We start from the raw sequence: 23618 nt of genomic DNA, 5'->3' as shown, positions 1-23618 counted from the left end.
ACGTAACCGAATTGAACCCCAAACCCCATTCTGTGCACATACGAGATCCTCAGTGTCTGCACAGACCTACTGCAAACCCTGATGATACACCACAAGGCCCTTAAAGGACACATGCAAAGGAAAAAGACATTTTTTTTAAACGGCTTAGATGAAAAAAGGACGCCATAAAACAATTTTACAACGAAGAAAAAAAATTTTTAGAGCTATATTTACGGCGCAAAACGAATGTGTAGTTGGCGCCCGCGGGCACCGCGGAAAAGTGGTCTGTATTTATCACGTGACTGGCCTTTATTTATCACGTGGTGCTTGCGCTCTTTCGGAAGCTTCCTATGGCCTCTAAAAGTAACTTATTCATCTTTGTTTGAAGTATAACAAAAAACCAAGACGAATAAGTAACTTTTAGAGCCCAAAGGAAACTCCTGAAAAAGCGCAAGCAGACGTGATAGACCTGTGCGCCGGTCAGACGACGGCGGCGGCGCCCCGAAGCAGACGAACTTGTGCGGCGGCGGCGACGGCGGCGTGGAGAAACGCGTTGAAGCGGCGTTCGCACAACGCTCAGCGTGCGGCGGCGACGCAGCGCGGTGGCGCGCGGGCCTACCACGTGACCAGCGGCGGCTCCCGCGAGCGCCCAACTACAAATTCGTATAGCGCCGTAAATATAGCTCTAAAAATTTTGTTTCTTCGTTGTAAAATTGTTTTATGACATCCTTTTTCCATCTAAGCTGTCGAAAAAAAATTTTTTTTCCCTTTGCATGTGTCCTTTAAAGGAACGCTAAACTCCCAAAAATAAGTTTTTCAAGCATCTGGATATGTCACAAAATGAACCCCCACCCCCCCCCCCCCCCCCCCCCCCCGCTACTGCAATTTTCAATATTTGTTACGAAATTCTCTATGAGTTAGGGGTGATTACGAAACACACGTCCATTCGTCAATGTCTCGAAGAGGTAGCAAGTTGTGCAATCACTCCCAACTCAAAATGAGCCTTGCAATGTAAATATTGCACTACTGGAAAGAGTTCATTTTACATTCATAATTCCTATCCTAACACATCAAAAAAAAAAAAAATTGGAAAAAGGGGGGGGGGGGGGGGGGGGGGGGGGATGGGGGGGGAGGAGGCTTCTCAAGAGTTTTTTTAAGAGACTGCAGTTGAATGAAGCCCAAAAGAAATGCCGCAATTCCGCTGACCCCCGAGGCTGGCATGCGTTGCCACTCAATCCCCTCTGACCAGAGCAGCACAGAGGAACAGACCCTACCTTTGTAGATGAGCTTCTGCATGGCAGGAGGCACACCTGAAACCAGACAGAGTGTCGGTAAGCACCTAGAGAGGAGATCCGTCAACTCTATTTGTCTCTCGCCAAATGCTTCGTCGAAATTTCTTAACTAAATCGGACCAAAGCTAGAATATGCAGCCTCAACCCGGGATCCCGGTCATGACATCCTTGTCACTACATTAGAATCCATCCAAAATAAATAGATTTGTCTCATTCTAGAAAACTATCACTGCACTGAAAGTGCTACATCGATAGAAATAAATTAATCATTGCCATCTCTCTCTATCAGAAAAATTTCATCTATATTCATTTCACAAACTTTGTACTTTCATAGTTCCATGTTATGCAATCAAATGATATCTCTCGCCTCTTGCATATCGTCTCGCGTGAATCGTCGGCATAAAGTTAAAGTCCCAAGCTAATTACCGACGGCATTTCACCCATCTTTCCTCCCTCGCACGGCACAAGAATGGAACCATCTCCCCAGTTTGATCGCTAGTATCACTGACCCTAACCTGTTTCAAAATGCTATTACTAACCATTTTTGCAATGATCCACGACCTATCTGATTTCTGTTTCATTTCGTTATATTGTTATTATTATGGTTTACTTGTGTAACGGTTTTACTACCTGCTTTTGTACCCACTCCCCTTCTCCCCCCCCTGACTGCGTCGGGCCATGAGGGTATAATGGATACACGAATAAATTAAAAAAAAATAATCGGACTATTAATTGCGAGGACAATGATATGCCACGGTAGACACGGAACTCTCGAGAGCTCGAGAATAAGAATTTGTCTTTCTTTGTCAGCACAGCCAAGAACTCCTTTCATACTGCAAGGGCTCTCAGACTGGGTTCCTAAAAACCCAGGGGTTCCACAGAACCCCGCCGTGGCTTCCCCAACCCAACAAATAAGATAGTTTCACAGTTTGAACGTTATTCGACAAGATCACGGCCAGGCAGAGCTACGTCCCTAACAATCTCCAGCACGTGCCTTATTGTTTACAAGGTATCTAGGCCTGCACACTGCTTTACTGCATCTATGCCTAGACCGGGAAGGGTTCCTTAGCTATTAATCTAAAGAGGCAGGTGTTCTTAAGGAGCCCTGGCGTACGGCAAGCCACGCTGTGGTAGCTTGCACGCGGTTCAAAAGCACGCACATTAAGGGGATAGCTGGAAAAGATGAGCACTGATGTCCTCCCAAGCTACAGTTGGGTAGTGACAGGCAGAAGGACACGATCGAGATGGTGGTCAGTGTGGCAAGCAGAGGTGCGCTTCCGTACACTCCCATGTAACCTTTGCTGCTCTATACGGTGCAGTGTACACTGAATAACGGCATTGCGGGTGTATTTCCCATATGCTGCGATTTGCAACTCGGTCTTTCGAGTGCGTCGGTCCCCAATAACATGTAATACACTGATCTTTAAAGGGGCACAAAGACAATAACTCAACCAACACGACACAAAAAAGAATGAAATTAGGATCGTGTGTGGCCTTTTTCCTCTAATAAGAGTGAGCCAATATTCTAAGAAACCCCCTTTTCTAAGATATATCTAAAAGAAAAAGTGTTGCGTCGCAACATTTGGTCGCCTTTTCAAAAGGGGGAAAAAGGCCACGCATGACGCTAATCTTGAATTTTCTAAGATACTTAGGATGCATAGATTAGGTCGCAAGAAGTCAGAGTCAGATACCACCCAAGTACTGCTTTAAGGTTAGAACACAAAAATGAAATGGATAGTTTACTTTTGAAATAAAGAGCTCATAGGCTACTTAGTATATATACCAAGTTTCACAATTTTTAGGGCTCTAATAATTGCAATATTCAATTTACAAATGTTGATTATTTTCATGCTAGTCCCACCGTGGTGCCCATAAACAATGTTATTATGAACGATCTCTCATTCTATTCGCGACTCCAGCAAAACGGACGCCGCCAAGCGGGAAAACCGGGAACCAGCCGGTCCAGGTCACTTCGCGCCCCTCCGCGTCTCTGGTGGCTTTCGTGGAGACGTGTTGTCGGCACGGTGGCGAACAATGTAATTTGACGAAGGTCCGAATATTTCTTAAGTTTGCCTGAGTGATCATTAGTGTGTTGAAGCCTCAGTAAATTGTTTTCTTCTATTACGTGTTTGAAAGCTCGTTTACTCCACAGCACACGGTCGCGTGCTTTCGATTTCTTGGATGGGGAGAAATCACGGAAAAACTTTGATTTCTTGTCTGTCTCGAATCACATTCAAAGTGACGACTGCTTGGTAACTGATACTGGAGGGAACATCAATGTTGCAGTCAAGTAAATGGGAAGGTTCGATAGCTGCTTTTCTTGAGTTGTGTTCGGTTAGCTTCAAGTTTGAGCCACCCACGCCGGTCGGTGCGTTGGCTATTCATCTTGGCTGCTTTTCGCCGAAAAAGCCTCTGGACCACACTGAAGGAGTTGGGCTGATTTCGCAATTCATTGATTCAGGAAAACTTGCTCGCTGCAAATGATGAATGAGGGAAATTATCTGTTTTCAAAAGGTGGGAGACAAGTCTCGCAACGTTAGATGCTGCCACGACATTTTGACCTATCGCGCTTCCAATATTTATATTACCAGGACGTCGAAGCCAGCAGTAATATACGTCTACATTGGTCAGGTTGACCGGCCACAAAAAAATACTAATTTTATCCGTTCAGGATTCGAAGCAAAGTTCAATGCAGAGAGGTTCTGCGTGGATCTTCAATGAAGACTCTCTTCAGTTTGTCTCCGTGCTGCCGGCTATAGAACCATTTGGCTAAATTTAAGTAGTATGTCTTCGCCAGTCAAATATACTTTTATTCAGCAGCTCACCTAATAGCTAGTCAAGTAAGCTCCTATTTCAACCCGAAGGATATACTAATATTGCTTTAGTGGGACCATAGTATGTAATATAATACATAACCCGCTCGTCAAAATGACTTCTCGATTGCCACTAAAACCTGAATTGAAATACGAGTATCAGCTGCTTAGTGGGGCGCCGGCGGGTTAACATGGTCCTTGGCTCAAAAAACGGTTGCTTAATTTTCGTAATTTTCCTGCAGCCTGTGTTGATGGCCGAGCAGACGACTGGACCTGTTTCGTAAACGCGGATACGCACAAAAGCTCGATTCTGCGGACAGATAAGTCGCATGGTCGAGGCATGCGAGTTAGCTGAAAAGTTACTATCTGTGGAACAATTCTATAGTCATCGCCGCTTTCCTTAGATGATCAAAACTGATTAGTATATTACCGTCTCTCCGGAGCCCATAGTTTCGGTTTTGAACGAAATCTCCGAAACAAAAATTTGACACGAAAAGAAAAAAAAAAAAAAAAACCACCGGCAAAACAAAATTATGCTTTGCAAGTTTATCTGCACCGGCTACACTTCACCGTCTCAGTTCAAATACCTATAAAATTGGGCATTAAGCAAAAGAAAATCTGTTAAATTGAACGCGCCACCTGTTCAGGCGGCCCGGCCGAGCCGCCGCGACCTGGACTCAGCCGCCATGTTTGTTTGGTGGTGGCGCCCCCTATAGGTCGCTGGAGTCGCGAATAGTCTGCTGCAACTCAAGAAGGTAGGGTGAAGGAAAGGAAGGCCGGGGAGGAGAAAGCAGAAGAAATGCTAGAGAGAGGAGGAGGTTTACTCCTCTCTTCTCCACCATTTTGTCTGCTTCCTCCTCCCCAGCCTTCCTTTCTTTCATTTTACCTTCTTAGGTTTGCATTGGACTATAGGCACCCCCACGATCGCCCAAGCTCACCTCGCCACGGTACAATCAGAACCTCTCGCGCAACACGGTTACTTCAACGCTACTCTCGCCCCTGGCCCTGCAGAGAAGTTGGAGCACCGAACACTGGTTCAAGAGATTAGTGGGCAGTCGCGAAGCAAGCTGCCTTTGTCTCTCCTTTCTGCTCCTACACAAATGCCAAATGCCGGTGTTCAAACACCGAGTAGAAACAAAGGCAGCTAGCTCTGCGTCTGGTTATTCTAATCGGAGCTCAGTACTCTGGCATCCCCGCGCGCTCTCCCTCATTTTCTCTCCGCATAGTTTTTTTTTTTTTTTGCGAGAATTCAATGCTCCATGCTGAGAATGTAAGGCAGCTCCGACCCACCCGTCAACCGCTGGATCTCCTGCCGTAGGGCAGCCATCTTTGCCGAGAGTGGCAAGCTGACGTCGTGCTTCTTCTTGTTGAAGATGATCACCAGTGGCACGGGGTCCTCTATGACGTCCGCCAGAGACGCTGCATCACCGTCCTCTGCATTTCGCAAACGTGGCGACCGCCTTTTCTAGGCCGAAAGGGCACATTTCAGGTGCGCCAGTCATCTGCGCTGCCTTTGTCTGATCTAAGATAAAACCTGTCTTTTTTTTACTTTTGGCACATAGAATATCTATAGCCAAAATAAAGCTGAATGGAAAAATGGGAGAGCCTCAGGCGTGTAGTATAAAACAAAATTATACATTTATTTTTTCCATGATTCGCACATAGAATACCATCGGCCTAAATAGGGATGAATGGAAAATTGGTGGACCCTCAGGCTTATAATATGAAAAAAAAAAAAAAAAAAAGAAGTGTAATATTACAATTATTGTTTTATAAAACTATTTTGAGGGACACAATATCACAATATAGCCATATCACAACAATTTCTCATGGCAAGGATCGGCAACCTTTTGCTGTGGCGCACAAAGTCGTCACGAAGCTACCATGGAGGGGGCCAGACGGTGGCAGGTAGCGAAAATGAGAAGAACAGGGGGGGGGGGGGGGGGGGGGGGGGGTGTCATTTGACATTCCTGTTCAAGATAGTTCTATGTATCTGCTTAGTCGCTTTGGCACCGTTCCGTTCCTTCCTCTCTTTTAGAGCGCAGCTCTTAGGGGCCCGTTTCCGGCTTGAGCGGCGTCGCCGTCGCCGTCGGCGTAACCGCGCGGTGCATCATGGGAAATATCCCATAATGCACCGCGCGAGCCCCCCACCGGGGTCACGTGACTTCGTGGGGAGGCACGTGACCCCCCCCCGAGGTCACGTGACCCCCCCGAAGTCACGTGACTCCCCTGAGGTCACGTGACCCCCTCCTCGAGGTCACGTGACTCCCCTGAGGTCACGTGACCCCCTCCTCGAGGTCACGTGACCCCCCGAGGTCACGTGACCCCCGCCGATGTCGCGTGACCCCCGATGACGTCATCGACACTGATGACGTCACCGGCATCCACATCGTCATCGTCATCATCAGTGATGACGATGACGATGCGGATGCCGGTGACGTCATAAGTGATGATGACGATGACGATGTGGATGCTGGTGACGTCATCAGTGATGATGACGATGACGATGTGGATGCCGGTGACGTCATCAGTGATGATGACATCAATGATGATGACGTCATCAGTGACGATGACGATGTGGATGCCGGTGACGTCATCAGTGATGATGACGATGTGGATGCCGGTGACGTCATCAGTGATGACGTCATCAGTGATGATGACGATGACGATGCGGATGCCGGTGACGTCATCAGTGATGATGACAATGTGGATGCCGGTGACGTCATCAGTGATGATGACGATGACGATGTGGATGCCGGTGACGTCATCGGTGATGATGACGATGACGATGTGGATGCCGGTGACGTTACCGACATCCGCATCGTCATCATCACTGATGACGAAATCAGTGACGTCATTGATGTCGTCACCGGCATTCGCATCGTCATCATCACTGATGACGTCGTCAGCGACGTCACTGATGACGTCACCGACATTCGCATCGTCATCGTCACTGGTGAAGTCATCAGTGACGTCACTAATGACGTCATCAGTGACGTCAGTGATGACATCATCGGCATTGGGGGTCAGGTGACCCCCCAAGGTCACGTAACCCCCCCCCTGGTTAGTCTAACCCCCCCCCCCCCCCCCAGCGCCCTTCCCTCCTCCTCCTCAAGAGCTGCGCTCCAATTCGGCGTTACAGGGAGTTGTAAGCGGCTTTCACTTTTTGTCCTTTTCTTACTCTTTTTTCTTTTCAGCTTGCCTTCAGTGTGCATATGATGGCTTCTGGGAGTGCCTGCTTCATACTCTTTCTCAAACCCGCCCAAGACTTCTTCGCCAGTTAGCATGTAGAATGTGTTCTTTGCTGCCTGTACAGGGCTGTGGTCCACTAGCGTATCGGTCACCTCTGTAGCTCCAGTCGCTGCATATCTGTCCTTCATTTGATCCATGTTCTGTGATAAGACAATCGTTCATGTAGTCTGCTGTCACATCGGTGACAGTTTCGGGTTCATAATTGTTACGCGACGTCACATTGTGGGAATTCGCGTACCGCCGCCGATTCGCCGTTTCCCACGTGGTCCGTCAACAACCCGAGTCCAGCCTGGTTCTTTCACGGGAGCGGGATTCCGCTCCCAGTTTATTGGTACAATAAAACACAACACTACAAAACACTCAATCTAAACTACAAATACAAGCTACATTACACAATTATTTACAAATGCACGTTAAGGCTAAAGCTAAACACAAAGAAGGCCCTTAGGCCTCGCGTCCCGCGATATCCTAGATCCGGTCGCCACCCACTTGCCTGCCAGTGCCTGCGTCTCGGTCTCGTCCGAAGTTCTTAGAGGCCTCTTGCCCCCTGCCCCACCGAGTATATATCTATCGATGGGCGAGGAGGTTTCTCCTCGCCTGCCACGGGGGCGCCTGCAGCGCCCTCCAGTGGCTAGGAGAGAAAGCGGCGCGTCGGGAGCCGAATTCGAGATCCCGATCGACCCCGCGGCAACACGACCATGTGATCGTGTCGCGGCCAAGATTGGCCGAATGGTTTGATGGGCGCCCTCGTGAATTCACGGTGCGCCATACTCCCCTCTCCTAAAAATCGAAGTACGCCGGAATTCAGACGTACGGCTAGGCTGCTGGGAACACCGTCGCTTGGTTTGGCCTGGAGACCCCCCACCCGCACACACACACCGCTGGTCCCATGGGTCGTCCTCACTGAGGTCCATCAGTTCGCCCGAGACCTGGGGTGCGCGGCCACCACACACCTCGCAGTAGACTGTGTCGACTTCGGCTTGGCGGCGGCCTCCGGGGCAACGGGGTCCTTGAGCAGTGTGCCTGGCCACCATGAGACTGGCCCCTCCACAGAGTGGTGCACCGGAGAGGGACTGTGGTTGCGACCCAGCTGCGACCGCCCTCCCGGAACGATGCGGGGCTGGAAGTCCAGTGTCACTGAGAACTGCACCCCGGCGTCCTGCGTGGCGTCGCAGACGTCCCACAAGGCTCCCCGAGCTGTGGTTCCTGCCGGGGAATACGCTGCCAGAAGACGAGGAGCTCAGACCAAGCTGGTGTTTGTCCAAACGGCGACTCCTCCTTTCATCCCTCCCAGAGAGGACCATTCGATGCACACCAAGTTGCGTCTCGAAGCAGCAGCCGCAGGGGCGATGACGCACAAGAAAAACAAAAAACAAAAAAAAACAAAAACATTCAAAGCACAAACAAGAAAAACAAACACTGAGGGTTCCGAGGCACCCTCCCCCCCACCCACAAAGAAAAACAATAAAAAAAATGCCGGGAACGCCGATTTCGGATCGCTCCCCCCTCTTCTTCCCTTTCCCGGGCCACGCACTCTACGAAGTTCCGATCCCATCGGGTTGCCTCCGGCTACGCGTGTTGTAGCTGTGCCGCGGTGGTCCCAGGAACTCCTGAGATCGTTGGCGCCCGCGAATGCCCCTTTGCGGCCGCTTGACCGGCTCATCCCCTTCCCTGGGGAAAAAGGGTTTCAGTTCGCCGATGTGAACTGTCCCGCGGACGAGATCAGAATTCTGGTCCCTCAGCGTGTATGTCAGTCGAGACTTCTTGGAATCGATGACAAAGGGGCCAACCCACTTGGGGGCCAACGCCGCCGAGAAGAACTTACTCGCATCGCTCTGCACGTGACTTCGCCGCAGAACGGTGTCGCCCACCTCGAACTGCGCATCGCGGTGCGCTTTGTCATAGGTGTTCTTCTGCTCCGCCCGCGCGCGAGCCCTGTTTCCGCGGGCGGCGTCCAGCGCCCGCGACAGTCGCTCTCTTGTGCGCGTCGCGAAGTCCTCGTACGAGGGCACCGCTCTGGCCGCGCTCTGTCGCGGGCGAAGAACCGCATCGGTCGGCGTAGAGAGTTCTCTGCCGAAGTTCAAAAGCGCAGGCGTGAACCCAGTGCTGCGGTTGAGGTTGGACCGCAATGCAAACGAAATCGAATCCAAATGCAGATCCCAGTCCCGCTGCTTTCGAGCATACGCCCCGAGCAGCGGCTTGATGTCGCGGTTCCGCCGCTCGGTCACATTTGCTTGTGGATGGTAACACGAAGTCTTACAATGCTTAATCCCGAGGGCCTGGCAGGTTGCCGCGAAGACTTTCGAGCAAAATATCGAGGCGTTGTCACTCACCAGTCTCTCGGGGAACCCGTAGCGACACCAGACCTCGGACAGCCTGCTCAGGACTCCCTTGGCTGTCACCTTCCGCATTGGAAACATCTCGACGAATCCGGTGAAGTGGCAAGTGACTACCAACACATGTTGATAGCCTCCGCTTGACCGCGGCAGGGGTCCCATCAAGTCGCAGGCCGCGATCTCCCATGGCCGCGTACTCACGATGGGCTCGAGCAGGCCGGGTGGTCTGCCGCCCCTGGGCTTGCGCTCTTGGCACACTGCGCAGCTACGGACATAACGGCACAGCTGCCCCTTCATGCCCGGCCAGGTAGCAAAACGGCGCAGCTTATGCCACGACTTCGGTGCACTGCCGTGACCGTCCGCATCGTGGTAGTGACGCAGCGCTGCCACTCTGAGATCGCGGGGAATCACGGTCTTGAACGACTCACTTGAATCGCTCTCTTCCGGGAAGTAGCGCAGCAGGACGCCGTCCCCATCGATCAGGTAAGATTCCAGCTCACCTGCTTCGATGTCTGACTCCTGGGCGATGGCCCTTGGCCCTCTCGGTGTTCCGGAGTGCCGGAGCGTCTTTTCGCCCGTCTGGTCAGGATCCATCTCTTGCCTGAGCCGGTCGAAGATAGCGCGACAAAACGAATCGCTCTGCTGTGCTTCGTACAGTTCCGTTCGGTTGAACGCCGGTCCCAGTGAGGTAATCGCCTCAGCCAGCTGCGCGACGCCGCCACAGTAGGGGGCGGAGCGCGAGGCGGGATTTCCCGTCTCCTGGGGGATGGCCCCGCCTCCGTAGCCTGCTGCCTCGCGCGGTGGGGGATCCACGGGCGCGCGGGAGAGCGCGTCGGCCACCACATTTGTCGTGCCCTTCCGGTACCGAATTCGGTACTCGTACTTCTGCAGTGTCAAGGCCCAGCGCGCCAGTCTTCCGGCGGGTTCCTTGATTCGGGAGAGCCACGCGAGGGCCATATGGTCCGTCTCGATCGTGAATTCCGTCCCCTCGACATAATGATCGAACTTCTTAAGAGCAAAAATGATGGCGAGGCATTCGCGCTCACTCACCGTGTAGTTCTTCTCTGCCGGGTTCAGCGCCCGGCTGGCAAATGCCACCGGGCGGATCTCTCCCCCTGTCTCCTGCAAGAGCACCGCGCCGAGTCCTTGGTCGCTGGCGTCCGTCTGGATCGTGAAGGGCCTATTCAGGTCTGGCAGTTTGAGGGATGCTGTACGCGCCAAGGCCTCGGTCAGCTGGAGGAACGCCTCCTCCTGCGGCGCCTCCCAGCTCCAGGGAGCCGCTTTCCTCAGCAATTGCGTGAGGGGTGCCTGCATGGCTGCGCAGTTCGGGATGTAGGCTCGGTAGTATCCTATCATGCCGAGAAAACGGCGCACTCCCCCGACATCGGTAGGGACTGGGAACTCCAAGATCGCCCGCAACTTGTCCGCGTCAGGGGAAACTTTTCCTCTCTCGATCCGGAAACCCAACAAGCTGATCTCAGAAGCTCCAATTTGGGCTTTAGTCGGGTTTAGTGTGAGGCCGGCGATCCGTAGTTTGCGCAACACGTCCTCGAGGTGACGAAGGTGGTCCTCGAAAGTTTCCGAGTACACAATGATGTCGTCCAGGTACGCGAGCGCGTGCTGCCACTTGGCATCTCCGAGCACCCCGTCGATCAACCGCTGAAATGTCATCGGTGCACCTGTTAATCCGAACGGCATCCGAGTGAACTCGAACAAGCCTCGGTGACACACGAATGCAGTTTTGCTTTCGTCGCCCGGGCTCATCTCCACTTGGAGGTAGCCTTTGCTTGCGTCGAGGGTAGTGAAATACTTCGCCTTCCCCAGATTCGAGATGATTTCTTCGATGCTCGGAAATGGATACGCATCTTTTACGGTCACCGCGTTCAAGCGCCGATAATCGACGCAGAGTCTCGATGTTCCGTTCTTCTTGGGCACCAAAACCACCGGGAATCCCCAGGGTCCAGATGACCGGCGAATGATTCCCGACTTCAGGAGCTCATCGACTGCGGCATCTATCGCGTTTCGCTTCGCCAGGCTCACAGGACGCGGATTGGACTTCCAAGGGCGTGCGTCCCCAGTTTCAATGCGATGTTGCACCTGCTTAGTGCAGCCCGGCTGTTCGGTGAACATTTCGTCAAAGTTGTGCAGCAAAGCCGCCAACCTCTCTCGCTCTGGTCGGGACAGTCCATCGGCATTGGCCAACGGGTGGCCCATTTCGTCGCAGTGCTCGGCGGAGCTCGGAGTTGGGTGACTCATGGGCATGGCGTCGTCGCGGTCGGTTCTTTTCTGTTCTGTCGCTTTTCCCAGCGCTGCCGCCATGGCCCCCATGGAGCGCTCTCGGAAACTTGAAAGGGGCGCATGTGCCCCCTCTCGGTACCCGCCACTTGCCACGTCAATGATGATGCCAGTGTGGGCCAGGAAATCCCGTCCCAGAATGATGGGCACTGTCAGCCCGGCCAAATGGACGAACCGCTGTCTCTGCGCGCGTTGATTCCAACGTACCACGAGACGCACTGCTCCCCTTGAAGTCGTCGACCCACAAGCCAACTGGAAAGTGGTCTCCCCATGCCTCACCCGAACGGACTTCTGTTGGAGATGCCTGAGGACCTCGTCCCCAATTAGCGACGCACTAGCCCCGCTATCCAGAAGAGCTGCGAACTCCTTTCCCGCCACCGTCAGGGAAATAAATGGGGCCGCGGTGCTTGTCGCTGCTCCGACTCGATACGCCGTCGGCACGCACACGGTCGAAGGGGTGTCGGGGACCCGCTCGTTGGTCGGTTTCGCCGCCGATAACTTTATCGGCGGCCTCCTCAGTTTCCCGGAATCTCCCTTGTGCAGTCGCGCCTATAGTGCCCGATTTCGTGGCACCGAAAGCAGCGGCCTCGCCAACCTGGGATAGGATTCTCCCCAGTGGGACGTCTGATGCGCTCACCCCTTTGTGGCAGCGGGTCGGCGGCAGCCTGCTGCTGGGCTGCGGCGATCCGTGGTGCGCCGGTCGGACGGAATTCCGTCGCGTGGACGGCCGCGCTCCCTCCTCGGCGCGATCCTGGCTCCAAGGCGTCATCCGAGAGCTCCCAGGGATTCCCGCTCGGCTCCCCGCTGGCCTCCGCCATTGCGGCCTCCCCCCGTCGATACCCACGTGGCACCGGCCCCCGCCCCGCGCATCGGGGTTCGAGCGTGTCGATTGGTGCTGGGGGAAGGTGGTACCTGCGCTCCGCCAGTATGTCGGCCTGAACCCTGCGCGCCTCCTGTGCGAGCTCACTCAGACTTCCGAATGGGCGCCCACGCAGATACCGCGAGAAGGTAGGATGCGCCTGCCTCACCACCCGCTCGACCTGCTCCTGGTTCGTAGCATTCGGATCGGCGATCTGCAGGAGTTCCTGCATTGCCCGCAAGTACTCTCCGAAGGGCTCAGCGGGAGCCTGCGTTCTTTCCTCCAGTTCCCTGCGCATTCTTGGCAGGTAGTCTGCCGGCAAGAACTCTTGTCGGAAGAGGGCCGTGAACTCGTCGAGTGTTCCGGCTGACTCGCCCACAAGGCGATGCCACCTGGCTGCTGGGCCTACAAGAGCCACCGGCAGAACTCTGCCTAGCGTCTCCTTCTCTGTCAGGCCGGTAGCCTTCCGATATCGCTGGATTTCCAGCAAGAAGTCGGTCGCGCTCAGAGCTCGATCGCTGTGTCCGCTGTACTCCGGCACCGGAATGCGGATGAGGGTTCTTGGCAGCGGCGTTTGCCCCTGCATGCTCTGTAAGGCCTGAGCGAACGCCGCAACCAACGCCGCGGACTCACGGGACATCTCCGTGCTTTGCGGCATAGACACCGCTGGCGATACCGTCGGCGTTTCCGGCACTACGGTCATCTCCGCGGCGTTCCCCTCCGTCAATCGCGAGAGCCGTCGCTCTTTTTCCGCTTGTGTCGTCGCGACGTCCGCCAGAAACATTAAATCTGTTAGCGCAAAATTACCCGCGGCCATCCCGAACACTTGTTTGGACGTGCCCTTTCCACCTTCACAGTGCCGCGGTATAGACCCGCCAACCAGGGGGACCGCCCCGCGTGAACTTTCACGTGGTGTCGTCGACGGACGTTGCGACCGTAATTACGGCTCGCCTGCCCCAACGTTGATGCGCCATTTGTGGGAATTCGCGTACCGCCGCCGATTCGCCGTTTCCCACGTGGTCCGTCAACAACCCGAGTCCAGCCTGGTTCTTTCACGGGAGCGGGATTCCGCTCCCAGTTTATTGGTACAATAAAACACAACACTACAAAACACTCAATCTAAACTACAAATACAAGCTACATTACACAATTATTTACAAATGCACGTTAAGGCTAAAGCTAAACACAAAGAAGGCCCTTAGGCCTCGCGTCCCGCGATATCCTAGATCCGGTCGCCACCCACTTGCCTGCCAGTGCCTGCGTCTCGGTCTCGTCCGAAGTTCTTAGAGGCCTCTTGCCCCCTGCCCCACCGAGTATATATCTATCGATGGGCGAGGAGGTTTCTCCTCGCCTGCCACGGGGGCGCCTGCAGCGCCCTCCAGTGGCTAGGAGAGAAAGCGGCGCGTCGGGAGCCGAATTCGAGATCCCGATCGACCCCGCGGCAACACGACCATGTGATCGTGTCGCGGCCAAGATTGGCCGAATGGTTTGATGGGCGCCCTCGTGAATTCACGGTGCGCCATAACGTAAGGCCGATTTTGTCTCACGAGGTGGGGTCTGATGGAGCTCCTATCTGGCATATTACCTTGTTTAGATAAGTGATGTTTTTCTTTCTCGACTTGTTCCAGTTTTGTTACCCACCGATTGACTAGTTGAGCTTTAATCTCCGGCATTGATAGATGCCCCACAAAGTGGTCATTTAGTCCCATGATGCAAGTGTATTCTTCTACAAGTTCTTCAGTGGGTACGAATGGCTCGATAGCATCGCCTAGGTACTTAAGGGGGGACACTACCTGGGAATGCCAACTTTTGAACCACTCATTCAGTTGGTGTGATATATGCAGGTGGTGTTCGTAGCCATATAGAAGGCGGGCCTGCAAAGTTGCAGCCCTGTGGACCAATTTTATAAGGTACTATACCTCCAGAACGAAGTAAAGCAGAACTTTGCATGGAATCTGCTCAATGATTCTATCATTGAGAAATGGTGTTGATCCCCACATATTTTTCTGATGGAAGGCATACTGGAATACCTGTTGCCAGTTGCTATAAAAAGAAATTTCAGAAAATATGCATCTTTCAGGTAACAAAAGTTTATGAAAACATTTTTTTTTTCAAAATTTTTGAAGTTTTACAAATTACAATTTTTCATAATAAACAAACAAGAAAATGCAAAAAACTATGTTCATAGTAACCGGCTCCATAAAACTTTGGCATATAAGCTGTAATTATTAAGTGTCTCGATAGTTTAAAACTGAAACAATAGTTTTATTGAGGTGGGATTTATGCCAAAAGCGGATAGGAGAAAAACGCATTCAAAAGTGCTCGAACCTCTATCTTTTCTTTAGCATCTGTGGACTGAAAATAATTTATAAAGCAATAACTACGCAGTGTAAACAAATTAAAGTTTCTGAGAATACTCTCTAGATGTTGGAAAATGTAAATAGGGCATTTTTCAACGTTTCTTTCTTCCAGACTTTTCTTTTTTCTGGGTAGTCTCCCCTTAATCAGTAGCAACACGCCCAACTGACCTCCCTACTGCAGTAGTGTTTAGACCTGAAAAGAGGGGCTTGAACTGGTGCTATAAGCCTGGCCCTTGCCAGGCTTATAGCACCAGTGTTAAAAATTAAACAGAGTTTATTTTCTAGCACAATGGAAAAGACTAGGTGGCACATGGTACGAAGATGAGTTCTCGGGGTGGTGCCGGAGCCCCACGAAACTGCACATGGGGATCCCGGCACGTTTCATGGGGACCCCGGCACGACCCCTTTCTGGGGTCGTGCCAGGGGCCCCATGGAACTGCACCGTGGGTTGCTGACCCCTGGTCCAGTGCACTTGAAGCATTGCCTTGCCTTCAGAAGAATCTGCCTTTTGTCATTAAGAGATATACTTTCAGTGCAGGTATCGGTGTCGTGGCCTGGGGCTGTCTGTCCGCAAGTTTGATTATGTGGTCGTCAGTGAGAAGCTTCCCATTGCCAAAACGGATTTTAAAGGGACATTGACAGGTATTTATGCTCGCAGAGGTTTTTAGATGTATGTGACATATGAGAGCCCAACTACCCAGAACAGAATTTGCAGCTCGAAATTCGGTTTCTTTTCGCCCGAAAAGCGCCGATCAAGAACTGGCCGGTTCGAGTCTCGCTCACTCTCTTTTCTGTGGTCACAGGCCATTTTTTAAGGTTTGGACACAACCACTAAATTTAATCAAAGTCGTGGGTCATTGAAGGCACACACTCAGTACTAAAAATAGAAAAAAAATATGAAACCCAGTTTTTGTGGCTTCTAAAAAGCTGCAAATAGGTTGATTGAAAAAAAACTTGCACGGAGAACCGGAAGCATCCTGTGCGTTCACTACGTAATTCTCAAAATGGCGGTGTTTTGCGTATTGTGGGTGGGACTCGTGGGGACGGCGATGGCAGCGGACGACGGGCATGGGACTTCCAACTTTAGAACTGCCGTTTGCGGTACTGGAGAATTTTGTCTTCCTTTGAAAGAGAAATTTTGGACCGATCAAAAGACTTGCTTTTCATCCCGGACGACATGCCCGACCACCAAGCCGATTTGCATGGAGACGTCGCCAAGCCGTCACCCCCTTCTCGCAGCTGAACACATCGCTCACGCAAACGTCAAGCACGAAGTGCGTACTTCGAGTTGAATATGCACGTGTACGATGTCTTTACTAGGTGCAATTGTGGCCAATGCGTGGTGCTGCCCGACTTCGACCCGGAAGTGCTTTTACTGGAAGAAAATCGGCAACAAACTTTCCAACCTACAGTTGAACGGCTGCACTATTACAATCGAAGTGTTTCCCCAGTAGCTCAGTGGAAAGACGTCCACTTAACGCGCGGTGGAACCAGGTTCAATCTTGTGTGGGCCCACGGTGTTGTTTTTTTTTTTCAAACATTTTGCGATATTTACATTTCTTTTTTTACAATTATGACTGGAAAAACACATATCTTGTGGATTATACGTTGCTGAACTAAATCGTATGGGATTTCCTTTTTGACACCCGCAAACTCAATGCAGTCACTTTCCACAAAATGCAAGAACCATATAAATCGGGTAGCATCCGCTTTCCGAGGTGCCCGTAAATGTTCTACAGGAATTGCAGCTAGCCATTGGTCCCGCTACCGTTGATCCTTCGGAAACATGCGCCGACTCTGCCGCACACCGACACTTTTTCTCGGACGCAGGACATGTGAGCCAGCTTTTCACGCAACACCTTAGGGGCATTTTTTTCTTAGAGGCGATTACAGAAATTCACCACGGGCACTCATTACTCACATCCCACACTTGAATGTACGAAACAACTCATCTTGAAGTGCAGAACAGCGAGCGGAACAAACAAAACTGCAAAGGAATAATCATACGGCAAACAGTTCCCGCAACGCATATCGTCTACTGTGAAAAAAAAAAAAAAAAAATTGCGCGGGTGGGTGTAGTTATGGTGACTTCCGCCACTCCACTCTCTCTTCTCCACATCTCCGACCTCCGTGCGTGGGTTTCAGTTTCGGTGTTGAGCAGTTGCGTTTTTTGGCTTTATTAAAAATATAAGGGACTGTTGCAAAATATTAATTGGGTAGTCTTCAGACACCATAATAAATAGCCTAACAAAAAATGAAAAAAAAAAAAAATCTGTGGGGTGTTAGTATTTTTTTAAGCATGTTTCGAGCGTCCTGACAGCATATAGCCGTGGCTGGTAGTCCAGAGAGTGCTGCCAAAACTTCTCCAGAGGGCAGCTCTCAAATACCGTATTTACTCGCGCAATGAACGCACTCGCGTAATGAACGCACCCCCCAAGTCTGCTCTCAAAATTTCGACTTTTTTTTTCACTCGCGTAATAAACGCACCCCCAACTTCGATGTCAAAATTTTGACCCCCTCCCCCCACGCGCGCGAAATGAACGCGCTTTTCTATCCTGGTGCAGCGAGGTCGAGAATGCATGGGCAGCGTGGGCAAACAAAACGCCTTGCAAAAGGCGTTTAAAAGATTCGAAAATATCAAACAGAAGCAAGAAAAAAGTACATGGAGAGGAGCTTTCTTTTTTTTTTTTTTTTGCGCGGCGCAGTCTGGATTTTGGGTTCGCGCCGTTGCGCGAAAGGACGTAAGAAAGAGAAGCGCTCTAAGCTAACGAAACAGCTAGCAAAAGGCGGAAAAAAGAAAAAAAAAAAAAACACGAAACTAAGAGAAAACAAAAACAAAGGGAAGCTTTTGTTTTTTTCTTTCTTTTTTTTTTTTTTTTTCACAGCGCAGTTTGGTTTTGGGGGTTTGCGCGCCAAGCGCAAGGAGGTAAATAAGAGGAGCGGAGAAGCCCTCTAAGCAAACGAAACAGCTTGCGAAAGGCGGCAAAAAAAAACAAAAAACAAACCCACCGAACTGAGAAAAAAAAAAAAATAAAAAGATAAGATTTTTTTCTTCTTTTTTTTTTTTTGTACAGCGCAGTTTGGTTACCGGGGGTCGCGCGCCGCGCGCAAGGAGATAAGAAAGATAAGCGGAGAGCCCTCTTCTAAGCAAACAAGACGGCTTGCGAAAGGCGGCAAAAAAAAAAAATCCCAAGGAACTAGAAAAAAAAAGTTTTTTTTTTTTTTGCACAGCTTAGTTTGGTTACGGGGTCCCGCGCCGCGCGCAAAGAGATAAGAAGTTACTTCGATTTTTCAGGATAAAAGGTCCGTTCATTATGCGAGTAAATACAGACACAAAGATTTTACTTCGCGTAATGAACGCCCCCCCCCCTAACTTTGCATCGATTTTTCGGAAAAAAAAGTGAGTTCATTCTGCGAGTAAATACGGTAGTTGAACTTGTCGAGGGACGATAGCTCTTGGTTTTTGTCGATCACCCATTCAAACTGCTCCCAGAGGGGATGCCATTGTCGACGGCCGCCACTGAACTTCAGGAGCTTGATATTCGGAAGCTTAATTTACCTTGACCATTGGCCGTGGGCATTCACTGCCACTTTGGCGTGTTCAATCGGACCTCGTGGTTGTTCCTTCGCTTTTGATGTTTACTTTAAAGCCTAACCGCGCAGAACGTGTGGCGACCCGGCCGTCGTATTGAATGACCCGCTCAAACTCCCACCCCGCTTCTCCATCAGTTAGCAATGGCTCGATGGCAGCATCTGTGTCCTTCAGTCATTCAACTGTGTATGTAATCCAACCGAGCGAGAAGGATCCTAAGCTCCTCTTTCACGAGTTCTTCGCGTACCAGGGTAGAGTCAATCTCAGAAAGTAGTCTCGATATCTGCGTCCTTTGGGTCCCACGCTTCTGTTTTAGTCCCTCCACGTCGGCGCCCTTAGGCCTCATTGTTTCGATCTAAAGCTTGGTAGAGTCGACGCTTCGACGTCTCACCGTCCGGTGCCACCAGGTCCCAGGTTTCGGCCCCATGTGGTAAGAACGGCTGACTGGTCGTTAGTTGAACGAGGTCAACAACAGCGCTTATGTACAAGTATTTATGTTAAAAGTGTTCGGCATTGTTCGCTCATGGCCAGGCCTCGGTCCTTCCTCCAGGTACATTGTTTTCTCGAGATCCCATTCCTTCCTCTTTGTCGGGATGCCCGCTTTCAAGTTTTAACAAGCACAAAGAAAGTTAGCCGATGACAATGATAGTGCCCCCTAATGGGGAGTGTGCGCTCCCTCGCAGGCACAGAGTTAATGTAATAATCTAGAGGGAAATGCCCCGTGCATTTCCGCCGCTTTGGAAAGACGGGGCGCAGACGCAGACATCGGTGGTCCTAATGGGATTGTATTGCTGGAAACGCTTTGATATACAAAAGAAAGCAAGAAAACATCACTTGCAAGGTCTGTATCTAGTGCTTTTATAACTTTGTTTTGCATGAAAACATTGGCGTCGCACATTGTATAAAAATAAATCAAGTTGACAAGCGCTCGACTAACTTCAATTCTTCGCGACAAAACGAACACGCCTAACCAATTGTCTGCTTTCTTTCTCCGCTTTTCTGTCACTCTCCTTTTCTTTGTTTCTCTCGGGACAACAGCTATCAGTGCTTACAGTTTGTGCGTTCTGCTCCTGTCTTTATCTCCTAGCAAAGTTTTACAACTGTGTTGATCGAGTAATATCGAGTGAAAGTGAATTCTACAGGCTCGATCGTGTTGACAAAGACCAGGAAGCGCAGAGTATATTCCGCACACTCTGTGCGTCCTTTGTGCTAGATTTTTCTCTTTTTATTACCTATATTTTACTTCACTACCTTATTTTTAATTATTTCTTAGTTATTGGCATATTTTTCTATTTATGCCTGTATTGAAAAATGCAGCTGTCACCAACACTTTTGCAATCAAATAAAACCACAGAACCATGCATAGCAGCTGCGTTAGTAGCTCAGTGGCTATAGCAACCGACCACCACAGCACCGACCCAGGTCCGAGCCTCGCCGGAGGCTGGAACCTGGTGTTAATTACAAACTTCATATATAATCTTAATGTCCATTTCTTTATTTATTTAGCTCGGGAGGGTAAGGTCGCTGTGAAACAGGCGTTATGCCCATACCGAGAAGGTGCACAGTGCCTCTTAAAAAAGAAAATAAGAGGAAAATAATAAGAATAAAAAACTGGTTCATGAAAATATTCTTAGAGCGAATGCCCTATAAAAGACATTATGCATTAATAAATAACAGGGGAAAAGGGTGAGCACCCACCCTGGAGGCAGGTGGGGAGGGCTGCGCCGTTCCGGTCTCCCTCGGCGCATCCTGTTTTGGGGATCTTGGGTTCCGTCTCCCCGCTCTCCTTGTCCGCGTAGCGGCCCTCCTTGTTCTGGCTGCCGTCGCATCGTCCCGGCAACTCCGCTGCTGACGAGCAAACGCAGAAAAACTAGTGACGCTTTCACGGTTTCATAAAATGTAGGGACGCTTTGTGCGGGCTTTATTTCTTCCCCCATGGACGGGATTCTCGGCGTCCCATTTCCGGTGTTGGAAGAAAACAGGACGTGGGACTCCCCAAGTTTGGGGGAACGAGCACGTGACCCAAATACTGAAAAAACAAGCCGGTACCGGTAGGAGAGGGGAACCAGGTTCCCAAAGAAGGGAGCAGCCTCGCAGACAGTTCAGTGAGGGTTGTGTTCAGAGATACAAAATGAAGTCCTAAAGACTTCTTCCCAAGTTTTTCTGATTTGAGACCAGGTCTAATTTGGCCTTCTTCGGTTTCCCCACCCTATTGTGGCCAAACTGTCTCGGGAATTATCTTTTGGGGTGATATATATATTGAAACAGTATTGCCATTAATTGGTCTGGGTCTTCTGTGATGATCGCAGAATCAGGAGGGAAACATTTCTGAGCCCAGTAGGTCTTTCGTCAGTTCAAATAAAAAATATCCAGCATTAAGTTTTTGTACACTCTTCTTATTTTGAACAACAGTAGCCCGACGGTTCTTTTCAACTCCAGAGGTGAAATCCGCGACTTTTACACTATCCTAAATAGCCTGCCCCTTAATGTCAAGTTTTACAACATTTTACCGAACAGGTCCAATGATATTTGCCATTTACCGTCCTTCCAGTGTGCCGTTTTGTTTGTTAACCTTCTTTTAAATATTCCACAAATACACCGGGACGCGACTATATTTATTTCTAGCATTCCTCCTCGTTTGGAAAATAATTTCAGACGTTGGGAACCTTGCTTTTAGAAAGAAAAAAAAAAGTTGCCAAGAGTCTTAGTGGGACTGATGAAGGACCTACCAAGTTTCAAAACGTTTCCTTCCTGGTTCTGTGATCGTCACAGAAGACCCAAACCATTTAAGGGGATTTAAGGAGTTCTACAGCCAGGAGGACATAATATAGAGGGCAACGTCGGATGCATACGGTTTACAGAAGCTTGTCCTAGCGAACGCCATTTTACCGACTCCAGTTTATCGAAACCCTTTACAGAGAAACCCAGTTTAGAAAAAATGGTGATGAGCTTCCTTTCAGGGAATTCGGCCGCAGCGAAGCGGTGTGTACGGATGGTTCGGGTGAGCTAACATTTTTGTAATGAGCTGCTGCAGACTGCCGCCGCAAAGCAGCGTAAATGGGGGGGGCGGGTGTTAACACACGCCGCAGTGATACACGCTTGAAGCGGGGAAGCTTTTTTTGAACAGCGTTCCTTTTCAATAAATGAAGTGTCTAAATTGAGGCTCCGCTTTTTCTAAACCGAGCTTCGATAAAACATGCCTGTTCTCTAAAACATGTTTAGATGAAATGGCGTTTAATCAACCGTAGTAAACCAACCCGGCTAACTCTCGTGGTAAGATAATTAACAAAATTTTTTATTAACTTTTTAATTAGTGAAAATAGTCATGTTGCTCTAATTACAAAATTGCTGAGCGTCACTGAAAATTTCTAAAGATAAAACTTGGGCGATTTGGTATGACATGTTTGAGAATTAAAACAGTGCAAAGGACAAGATGAAGAATGACACGGACAGTTTAGATCAATGCATTTTAGTTCCCAGTCAGCGCTGTGCCTGTGTCATTCTTCCTGTAATCCCTTGTCTTTTGCGCTGTTTTGATTCTCAAATCAGTCCCTGAAATCCCTCAAATCAGTCAATTTTAGGACGACTTCAATCATATGAGAAGCGCTGGGGTGCGCCAAAGTTACCCTCGTGCTACGGGCACAATGCTAGCGGTGGGAAAGCACAGATAATTAAATTATCAAACGTGCCTTCTCACTGCTAGCATTGCACCTGCGCACAAGTGGCAACTTCGGCACACCCCAGCTCTTCCCACACACTTTAAGTCATCATAAAATTGACTGCTTTAGTGGATCATCTATTGGCGTATATAGATACTGTAGAATCCCGTAAGGACGCCATCCCCCGAGATGTCGGCCATCCCGTTTTCCTGGCTAAATATCTGTAACATCAAAATTCCGAAAGCTCGCCCGCCCCTTGATTCCCGTAATAACCGCGCGATCTGCGGTACTGGTATGTGCATGAGTTGTTCCAGCGTGTGTATTGCATCAGGGAACGCGATCCTACAGCGTCCGCGATCTGCAGCATTTGTTCCAATAACATGCGAGTCTGTAGCGGAATCCTGCACTTTTGTCTGCGATAAGCACGGGCAGTATCGGTTCCTTTGACAGGCAAGTTTACAGCCGCTTCCCTCATGTTTATTCCACCATAAAACTTGAATCTGCTGTGTCCGCAATCTGCGGTATCCGTTCCCGTGAGATGCGAGTTCTCGGAGGGTTTCCACAGGTCCCTTGGACTGTGAAACATGACTCATCTGCAACGTGCGGTATCCTTTCCCGTGACGCAGGAATTCGGAGCGAATACCCACACGTTCATCGTAACGTGAACTGCGAATTTACCGTGTCCACAATCTACGTTATCAGTTCCCACGTCCTGTGGTTTGTAGCGGGTGCCCTGTGTCTATCACTAACTCAATAAAGTTTTGCTATTACATCCCCAAAGATAGCCCACCCCATGGTTTTTTAAACATTTCTCTATCCATTTTGGGTGGCCATTCTTTCTGTATTTTACGGTATATACATGCAATCCTAACCATAGCTACGTTTATGGGATCTCCAAATAGAAAAAGGGAATCTCAAGCCATGAATCCTGATGACAATTAGGTAACATTCCTCACCTATTTGATCTTCCATGCATTTACGAAGAACAGTAAGATTTGAGTTGGGTGTTTTTTACATTGGTAATGCCTAACACTTACTCGCTTATTGTTGACGGTTGTACCGGTACACCGAAAAATTGCGCTATACCTCGTTTCAGCTTAAAGGGGCACTAAAGTGCTTTTTCAGACCCTCGTTTTCTTGTCATGACTCAATCCACAAGCTCAAAAGCATCCTAAAAAAAA

General features: G+C 50.0%; 1 protein-coding gene across 2 annotated transcripts in view; it reads right to left on the bottom strand.

The window, feature by feature from the left end:
* Positions 1 to 23618, bottom strand: part of LOC8034106 (ubiquitin domain-containing protein UBFD1) — a 49887-nt gene that overhangs the window by 20778 nt on the left and 5491 nt on the right. Inside the window, exons 2-4 of one of the 2 annotated variants that reach the window (XM_029966700.3) lie at positions 20477 to 20626; positions 5375 to 5518; positions 1254 to 1289 (exon numbers count right to left, since the gene is read on the bottom strand). In XM_029966700.3, the coding sequence (XP_029822560.2) occupies positions 1254 to 1289; positions 5375 to 5518; positions 20477 to 20626 (330 nt within the window). The remainder of the gene's footprint in view (positions 1 to 1253; positions 1290 to 5374; positions 5519 to 20476; positions 20627 to 23618) is intronic. The other variant, XM_029966701.4, reaches the window with a different exon arrangement.

This window comes from Ixodes scapularis, unplaced genomic scaffold, assembly GCF_016920785.2.
Source record: "Ixodes scapularis isolate PalLabHiFi unplaced genomic scaffold, ASM1692078v2 PGA_scaffold6__148_contigs__length_123643588, whole genome shotgun sequence".
Lineage (NCBI taxonomy): Eukaryota > Metazoa > Arthropoda > Arachnida > Ixodida > Ixodidae > Ixodes > Ixodes scapularis.
The sequence above is the reverse complement of the archived record's forward strand: the minus strand, read 5'-3'. Positions and strand labels throughout refer to the sequence as shown.